A 9,334-nucleotide genomic window follows, 5' to 3' on the forward strand; every position below is an offset into this window, starting at 1 on the left:
GGGAGCTCCCGGTGGGCTACCCCCAGGGCCAGTCTCACAGCCCGGGCATGGCGTTGGGTCCCCATGTCAGACCCCACGGGAGCCCCTCACCCCCCCACTCCTCGCTCCTCCTCACTGTGGGGATGCTGCCCCGGCTGGGACAGAGGTGCCCCCACCCCAGTGATGCCTTGGCATCGGCCCCCCCCCCCCCCCACGCCGCCCCCAGCTCTGCCGCTCTCGTCCCTCCAGGAGAAGCGGAAACGTCAGACAGAGATCGAGAACAAAAGGCGGCAGCTCGAGGATGGACAGGCGGCAGCTGCAGCACCTCAAGGTGAGGTTCCCCCGGGACCCCCGGGCTGCCTCTGCGTGGGGGGCCCCCCGGCTGGGGGGGTGGCAGGACCGTGACCCCCTTCTGCTCCCCAGTCCAAGGCTCTGCGGGAGAGATGGCTGCTGGAGGGGGCCCCCAGCCTCAGCCTCCGAGGAGGACGAGGCCATGAAGAAGCAGATGCAGGAGGACGAGGTGAAGACCAGGGAGCTGGAGGAAACCATCCAGAGGTAATGGGATGGGGGTGGGGGGTGGGGTGCACTTGGAGGGCACCCAAAGTCGTGGGCAGCCGGGACACTGGGATGGCAGCTTGGTCCCATGTGCTGGGGCATGAGGCACAGGGCGTGCTGCCATGCTTGCTCCGTTTGGCCACGGCCCCCTCGGAGAAGAGCATCCACTTTGGAGGAGAGCGTCCACCCTGGAGGAGAGCATCCATCCTGGAGCTCGGAGCTGCCGGAGAGGAGGTGCCTCTGCGGTGCTGCCAGGGCTCAGCCACTCTGGCTGGAGGACCCCCGGCTGGGCTCTGTCCGGCATCTGTTGGGGGGCTGCAGCTGGTCCTGGAGCACATCCAGCCCCCGCAGCCCCTCCAAGCATGGGCACCCCCAGCCACACTGGGGCTGTGTCAGCTACACGCTGTGTAGGATGGCAGTGGGAGCTGTGGGGCTGGGGTCCCCTGGGGGTCTGCTGGGTGCCCAGCACCCATGATTTCAGGGCAGGGAAACAGGGGGCTGGTTCCCCACGGATGTCCATCCCTGCTGCGGTGGCTCAGCGCCTAGGGAAGGGGCAGGGTGGGAGACTGGAGGGGGAGAAGCCTCAGCCCCCTGCCCAGCCCCCTCATGCCTGGGCTGGGACCCCTGGCACAGAGGTGTCCCGGGCAGCCCAGCTGGCCTGCAAGAATGCAATCAGTCACGGCTGTGCGTTAATTACCGAGCATCAGTGCAGAGAGGGGTCAGGCACGAAGGGGCCTTTTGTGGTCAGTCTAATGGTGCAGGTGCATTCCTCTGCCAGCGCCTTGCGGGGAGACGGGAGTTAAGAGGGGGCTCTGCCGGGGGGGTGTGCTGCCACCATGATGACAGAGGGGCCCTAATTTACAGGGACATGAATCCACGGGGACTCCCCTGACCTCTGCCGCGTCCCAATGGGGCCCTGCTGCCAGCACAGCTCTTGGCCAGGCTTGGTGGCCAGGAACGGGGCAATCGCCCTCGTGCAAGGCTCAAACAGGCTTTGAGCAATGTATGTGGGAGCTGAAACGTGATGGAGCGGTGCTGCTCCATGCCACCCAGCGAGGGCACTGGCAAGTGTGTGGCGGGCTCAGTTGTCACTGCATGGTGACAGCGGAAGACCCTGGTGGGTCAGTCCCCCTGCCTGGTGCCTGTGGGGGAGTTTCTGCCACCCACTGGGTGCGACCGTCCCAGGTTGCGCAGCGGCTGTGGAGCTGCCACCGTTGTCCTAAGCATCGCGCTCGCCCCGCGGAGACGGGTGAAGGCGTGCAGCCCACGGGCGCCTGGGTTAAGGACGGGGGCAGCACCCACCGGTGGAGCCCCTGGGTTTGTTCCAACAAACACACACTTTTCCCCTGTGAAGAGATGGGTCTGTGGGGGGGCTGCCTGCGCCATGGCTCGCCGTGGCCTCTCAGCCCCGACTCTCCCCGCAGGCTGGAGAAGGAGCTGGAGACGCTGGAGAACGGCAGCTCGGCAGCTTCCACCAGGGAGAACCTGGCAGAGGTGGCAGCGCCGGCCAAGGAGGAGAAGGCAGAGCCCATCCCCAACACACAGAAGGTGGGCATGGCCGCTCTCTGCGGGCAGAGCTGCCTGCTGGGGGGGGGAAGGGGGGAGAAGGGGTGCGTGGCGCGTCGGTGCTTGCTCACCCCTCACCAGACCAGAGCTGGTTCTGCTGGGGGTGACGGGCACGGCAGCAGGGAGGGTTGCACTGACAGAGGGGGTCGGGCACAGGGAGCTGCTGCAGGGCTGCACCAGGGACTGGCGTGGCTGCGGTGGGACCCGGTCCCAGCCGAGCTGGGTGGATTGGCCACCCTGTGTGTCCCTGTCACCCTCGGAGCTCCTGTGCCAGCAGGGCTGGGCCAAGGGTTCCTTGCCCTGGTGGGGATGGGTGTGTGGGCGGTGGGGTGTGTGGCACCTCCCAGCAGCCCCTACAACTTCTCCCTTCTGTTTTGCAGAGTCCCCTGGGCACGGTCAAGGGTAGGTGATCCCGCCTCGGCCGCGGTTCCTGCTCTCGGGAGGCAGTGCCTGCCGCCCCTCATGCTGCCCCGGTACTGGGGCTGGATGGGTGGGGGGAGCTGGGAGAGCCCCCATCCCCATATCCCTGGTCCCCTCTTGGGCAGGGTGCCCTGTGGTGGGGGAGCCCACCCCAGGTGGCAGCCGTGGGGGGACACACCACCCTCCCTGGGGCCCGTCTCATGGCGCATGGACGACCAGGCGATCGTTTTGGCTCAGGCCATCATCTCTCCTCTCCATCTCCAGCCGAGAAGGTCTCCAGCAGCCCCATGAAGGCGGTGGAAGGCACTGACATGATGAAGGCAGGTAGGTGCCCACTTCCCCCAGAGGAGCGCTCCTTCCTGGTGGCTTCCCCCCTCTCCCGCGCTGCCCCTCGGCTTGCTGCCCACCCCGCAGCCCTGCCACTGCTGCTCCCCACTGCTCGATGACTTTCCGAGCCCAAGGCAGAGAACATCAGTTATTTGCAATCAGAGGGTTTGTTTCCGCTTCCACTCCATGGCCGGTTTGGGGTTCAGGGCTCCCCCTCACCCCTGTTCCATGTCTCTGCTCCGGTTTCATCCTTTGCCTCCCACTCCTCTTTGCGGCTTCTCGGCGCAGGGGCGAGGGGAGCGGAGCGTTGGCTGCCGGCATGGCTGACCCTGCGCCGGCGTTTGTGGCCCCATGGCTGGCTGCCAGCGGGGAGCTTGCAGGGGCGCGGGGCTGAGCTGCCCACGCTGGGGGGGGCTGCGGCCAGCTCTGGTGCTGGAGGGGTTTGCTCTGGCTCAGACCAGGCTGTGGCACCAGCACTGGCACAGCTCATCTTAGGGTCCTTGGAGCAAAGTGCCACCAGGCTGAGGTGACCCCAGTGCTGGCAAGGACTGGCCAGGAGCCGAAGGAGAGATGATGAGGATCACCCGTCCCACGGGGGTGGAGGGGGCTGCCCAGCACCAGCACCCCTCAGCAGGAGATGATACCTCCCGCAAGCATGAGCCTGGCTCCCAGCCCAGGCACCCGCAGCTGGCACCACTCACCGGCCGGACAAACGGACACCCGGCACTGCCTGGTGCCTCCAGGGCCTGGCTGAGCTCCAGCCCAGGGGACGCAGAAGACGCGGAGGTAAGGTGATGTTGGCAGTGCCAGAACGGCCATGGCCCCGTGGGTCCCCGTAGGAGGGCTGTGCCTGGGATGTCACACCTGCCTCTGCCATTCACCACTCCGCTGCCGCCTGCTGTCTCGCTAACTCTGCTGAGCACCGCACCGCACCCGCTCCGCTGCCGCCACACGCCTGCCCGCTGCCGGCCGCTGAGCTGGGGCTGGGGGGGGCCAGGGCCACCGTAACGCGTGCTGTCCTCTTTGTGTCCCAGCCATGTACTCGGTGGAGATCACGGTGGAGAAGGACAGAGTGACTGGGGAGACCAAGGTCCTGTCCAGCACCACCCTGCTCCCCCAGAACCACTGTCTGCAGGGGGTTAAATGTGTACGAGGATGAGCTGAAAGGTACGGCCTGTCCTGCATCGCTTGCAGGCGTCAGGAGCAAAGGGAAGGGGATGAGGAACAGGCCACCCAAGCATCCCAGCAGGTGCCAGGGCTGGGATGAGCTGGGGCTGCTCCCGGCCAGCCTCGCCAGTGCTGTCGGGGAGACCAGTGAGGGCAAACCCCCAGTGGCCCCAGTCCTGCACCCCAGCCGGTGTGGGATCTGTCCTGGCAGCATGGCACAGATGGTCCTGACAGACCAGCCCTGGTTTGCACATCGTGACCCTGCACCGCTGGAGAGCGGAGAAGAGGATCGGCTGTGTCCAAGGCTCAGGAGCCCGTCCCACAAGTGGGGAACGTGGCAGTGGCACCACATCGGCCCGGTGCGCCCAGGCTTGGCAGCAGGGAGCATGGCTGCCAGGCACGGAGGAGGCACGGCAATAGGGACCGGTCCCTGCCTGTGGCCCCTGCTTTTGGAACCTTTGGGAACCTGCTTCGAAGGGCCTGGTGACGCCCAAGGGATGGCTGTGTCGGTGGCAAGGACCTGCCACGGAGCTGGGGTGTGTTACTGGGGACCATGGTGGCCAAGTGGACCAACAGCTTCTTCTGAGGAAACTGCGCTGCACTGGTGGCCAGTCCTGTTCAACACCCTCCCTGTGGCTGTGGCCGTGCTGGGCCATGCTGGCCTTCACCTCCACCTGCTGCCTGGCTCAGCCCCCCCGGCTGCTGCGGGACCCCCCAGCTCCTAGGACAGGCTGAGGAGCTGCCTCGGCAGCGATGGGTGCGGGGCAGCCGTGCGTTGGTGCCAGCTGAGCTGGCCCTGCTGGGGCTGGTCATCATCCATCACTCCATCAACTGGCTGTTGAGGCTGTTGCACTGATCATCGCATGATGCCCCAGGTCAAGTGGAAAATGCGATGAGCCGGAGGCCACTCTCACTGTGACGCACGTCTGCTGCCTCCAGCGCTGCAAGCAGCCGTGCAAAGTGCCTTGGTGGCAGAAGAGCCCCGTCCCCTCCTGGGCACAGTGCCACTGGGTGCCACAGGTGGTGGGACGTGGTGGGGGCAGCACCTGCTGGGCGCTCGCTGGGGTCTTACTGGTGGCAGCGGTGATCTGCCGCAGAGCATTGTGTCGACCCTGGAGGAGCCGGGCACCAGCCAGACTCGGTCCTGCCGTGGCCAGCGTGGCCAGCTTGGCCGGCTGTCGGTGACCTGGCAGACAGCCACGGCTCCCGCAGGGCTCACCGGGTCTGAGGCTTCGGAGGTGCCAAAGGCCAGGAATGGCTCCTTGCATAGTGGTTTTTGTTTTCGGCCTCCCCGTCTGCTGTGGGGCAGGGGCCAGGCAATGCGGGGGGGTCCAGCAGCAGCTCTGGCCTCGGTGGGGGTGGGGTGCTGCCGGGGGGTCCCAGCCTCAGTGCTGGGGCCTTTGGGGAGGGGGAAGGTGCCGCTCCCCAGCTGCACGGGAGCCAGCTCTGAGCGGGTCAGTGCCAGCAGGAGCTTTTCCAGGTCAAGTTGTGCCCCCCAGCCCGAGCCCCCCAGGCTGAGCCCCCCTCACCCTCCCTCCTCTTGTCCCCCGCAGTGGTGCACGCGGTGAGCGCCGAGGATGGGGCCCTGCAGAACGGGGCGCACCCCCTCAGCTCCTCCGAGGTCGACGAGCTCCTGCACAAGGCAGATGAGGCCACCCTGAGCGAAGCCACTGGGCGCGAAGCCCGGCACAAGGTGGGCGAGGGGGCCGGCAGCAGCCCGGCCAGCCAGAAGCCAACGCCGCGGCGGGAGATCACGGGGCTGCAAGCCAAACCACGGGAGAGCACGGTGGTACTGCCGCCGGGAGAGGGGACGGAGCCCAGCCGTGAGCAGCCCGTCACCATGATCTTCATGGGCTACCAGAATGTGGAGGATGAGGACGAGACCAAGAAGGTGCTGGGGCTGGAGGGCACCATCAAGGCCGAGCTGGTGGTGATCGAGGACGCCGAGAGCAAGCCGGAGCCGGCGCACAAGGACCACGCGCCGCCCAATGGCACCGCGCTGGAGCCCGCGGCCGCCCAGCCGCCCGGTGAGGAGAGCCCGGCTGGGCAGAAGCCGGGTACCAACGCCACAGACGCCAAGGAGGCCGAGCAGGAGACGGACGTGGAAGAAGCAGCGCTGCAAGTGCTGCACGGTGATGTGAGCCCCGCCGGCCCCACGCCACCACCACAGCAGGCTGCCCCCGCCGAGCCCCCTCCGCCCCGGCCCCCGCTAGCCAGGTCCACCGCCCCGGCACGCCGGGCTCCCTCCCCCACCGGACACGGACCCTCTTTCTGCAGAACCGGGGAGACCCAACACGGCGCCTGCGAAGCCGCAGCGGGCAGCAGCGAACCGCGGCCGTGGCATTGCTCACCCCACCTGCCCAACGCCCGCCCCGCGCCGCACCCCACCAGCGCTGCCTGTGATATTTATTAGAGACCCCCCCTCGCCCCACGGCACGCACGCCCCCCACCTCACCCTGTGCTGGAGCCCTCCTGCTGCCGACACCGGAGCCTTTCCCTCCTCTCACCGGCAGCTGCCCACCCCGCCACCGGGCCAGGCTGGGGGATCGAGGACGCCGCTACGTCCGTAGATGACTCCCGGTGGCCAGCGGGACCCGCACTTGGCCCAGCCCGCAGCAGGCACGGAGCCAGCCCCATGCCAGCCCCTCTATCTGCATCTCCATCATCCGCTTCTCCTGCAGGGAAAGGCCCTGGGCTGTCCCCCCTCCGGCTGCCCACGGATGTCCCCACACCATCCCATGTCCTTGTCCCCACGCCCTTGGGCTCCCCAAGCCGTGAGCCCCTCCAGGATGGAGCGTGTTCAGGCAAGGGAAGGGTGTTGAGGGCAGCATCCCCTCCGTGATGCTCGGCCGCAATGGGAGCTCACAGGGGGCCGTGGGCCACACGCGGCTGCCATGGGGCAGCCCCAGCCTGTCCCCAGGGCTGCGGGCAGGGGACCCTGCTCTGCTCACTGGGGCTCAGCCCCCCACGCAGGAGCATCTCGCCCTGGTTGCTTGAGGGTGACGGCTGCCACCGTCCAGGTACCAATGCCGCGGGCTGCCGCACCGGTGTCACTGGGCTCTGCCAGCTGAGGGTGCTGAGCGGTGCTGTGGCCAGGCACCCGTGTCCTCCTGGGGCAACGTGGATGGCGATGGCAGCGAGGGAAGGGGAGCTGGGGGGGGCCAGCCCCATGGGGAAGGGGATGGGGTGGTAGCTCCCGTGCCTCCTCGCAGCAGCGGGAGGGGGTCCAGCACCGCATCCCCCTCCTGCCTCTGCTGCTTGGCGGCAGCAGCTTTGCAGAGCCGCTTTCTGGGGCCCCGGGCTGCAGTGTCAGGTCCCCCAGGCCAGCGAGTCAGCCCAGTTCACCCCAGGCGCTGGGACTAGGAGCTGCTGGGGGTCCGGTGTCCCACAGAGGGTGTCCCCAAGATGCTGTGTCCGTGTTGGGACTGCGAGTAGCCTCCCCCACTCCCCCCACCCCATGCCCCAGCCCTTCAGCGGGGATTTCACCACCAGCACCAGCGTTTTCTCCCCACTGAGACCCGCTGGGGCAGGCGGGGAGGGTGGGGGCCCCACGGCAGCACCCATGGGTGCTGAGCGCTGCCCAAACCCTGAGCACTTCTGCCACAGCAGCTGATACATCTCATGGGCATCGGGCACGTGGCTCCGACTGAGCCCACCTCAGCGCCTGGCGGGGCTGGGGGACACAGTCCGGCCCTGCCCCAGCACCGGGCTGCCCCGGGGGCGTCCCATCTCCTGCCAGCCCTGTCCCAGACATGCCGGGACTCGGAGCCCCATGTGCAGCCCCAGGACGGGGTTGCTTTTGGCACCTGGAGCCCCACGGCCGCTGCCCCGAGCCAGCTGTGGCTGTGCTGGTGGCGCCCAGTCCCCGTGCATGGGGGGCACAGGGGCTTTGGGCAGGGTGCAGCCAGCTGGGAACGCGGGGTCCCAGCCAGCCAATGTGGGGGTCCTTGTCTGAGTGCCAGCGGGTCACCGCTGCTGTCCCCAGGGACCCACCAAGCCCACCGTGACGCGTGTGCGGAGCAGCCCTGGCTTTGCCCAGCCCGCCACAACGTGTGTGGTAGAGCAGCCAGGGATGGGGCTCAGCCCCCCAAGGCCTTCCCTCTCTCCCCTCCCCCTTGTGTGAGCAGTGACACCCCCTCCATGACATCCCAGTTGCCCCCCAGTTACCACCTGGGCTGCGGTTTTCCCCCCAGTGGGGTCACTGTAGGGGGAGGGGAGAGGTTGGGGGCTGCGGGGGGCTTGTGGTGCTGCCGTGGCAGTCCTCTTCCTCCTTTGGGGACCCCGGCCCCCAGAGCCTCTGCGAGAGGCAGAGCTGGGGAAGGGAGGGCAGGGGGCTGGGGTCAGCCACCCCGGGGGCAAGGGGAGGCAATGCCGCAGAGCGGGGGGCTGGATGCCGTGGGGCCTCTGCCCCATCAATCCCGGGGGGCTGCGTTAGGGCCAGGTCCCTAGTGGGGCTGCATGTCACCTCCTGCCACCCCCTCACTGGGGGCCAGAACCACTCTCCCCATCCCACCCTGGGTCTGCAATCCCCCACCAACCCCCAGCTGGGGCCCACTCCCACCCTTAGCACCCACTGCCCCTCGGTTGACTTCGGCCCCAGCCCCCGGCCCCCAGCAGTGGGCAGCAGGGTCAGGCCCCCCGGGCTGGCCGGGGGCCGAGCAGAAGTGGGGAGCCCGGCCGTGCCCCCCAGCCCTGTCCCAGCCAGCCCCCGCCATCCCGCCTGGCTCCGCTGAAGTGCACTTCCCGCGCTCCCGTGCTTTTCACTTGTGCCGAAGCCGTTTGAAGTTCTCCCCTTCCCCGTCCCTCCCGTTGTTTGTAAGACACCCAAACCGAGCAAATAAACTGTGTGAACAACCAGCCTGGCACCTCCACCCTCCGCACGGGAGGCCCCGGTGCTGGGCACCCCCGCTCAGCACCCCAATGGGTGGGAAGGGGCCAGGAGGGGACCCTGGGGATCCTGGGAATGGGGATGGGGTGATGGAGATGATGGGGATGAGGATGATGGGGATGGGGACAATGGGGATGAAGATGATGGGGATGATGGAGAGATGATGGGGATGATGGAGATGATGGGGATGAGCATGATAGGGACGGGGATGATGGGGACGCTGGGGATGAGGATGATGGGGATGGGGACAATGGGGATGAAGATGATGGAGATGATGGGGGATGAGCATGATAGGGACAGGGATGCTGGGGATGCTGGGGATGAGGATGCTGGGGATGAGGATGATGGAGATGGGGACAATGGGGATGAAGACGATGGGGATGATGGGGATGAGGATGATAGGGATGGGAAAGCTTGGGATGAGGATGATGG

General features: G+C 67.5%; 1 protein-coding gene across 1 annotated transcript in view; it reads left to right on the forward strand.

Moving 5' to 3' along the window:
• The window catches only part of PALM (paralemmin), a 19,443-nt gene extending 10,571 nt beyond the window's left edge, over nt 1-8,872 (forward strand). The window contains 10 exon segments of the mRNA XM_056335075.1: nt 206-282; nt 284-310; nt 403-447; nt 449-534; nt 1,959-2,082; nt 2,481-2,502; nt 2,785-2,844; nt 3,882-3,961; nt 3,963-4,014; nt 5,568-8,872. Of these exon segments, the coding sequence (XP_056191050.1) occupies nt 206-282; nt 284-310; nt 403-447; nt 449-534; nt 1,959-2,082; nt 2,481-2,502; nt 2,785-2,844; nt 3,882-3,961; nt 3,963-4,014; nt 5,568-6,427 (1,433 nt within the window). The 3' untranslated portion in view covers nt 6,428-8,872.
• Nucleotides 8,873-9,334: the final 462 nt, after the last annotated feature.

This window comes from Falco biarmicus, chromosome 4 (genome assembly GCF_023638135.1).
Source record: "Falco biarmicus isolate bFalBia1 chromosome 4, bFalBia1.pri, whole genome shotgun sequence".
Lineage (NCBI taxonomy): Eukaryota > Metazoa > Chordata > Aves > Falconiformes > Falconidae > Falco > Falco biarmicus.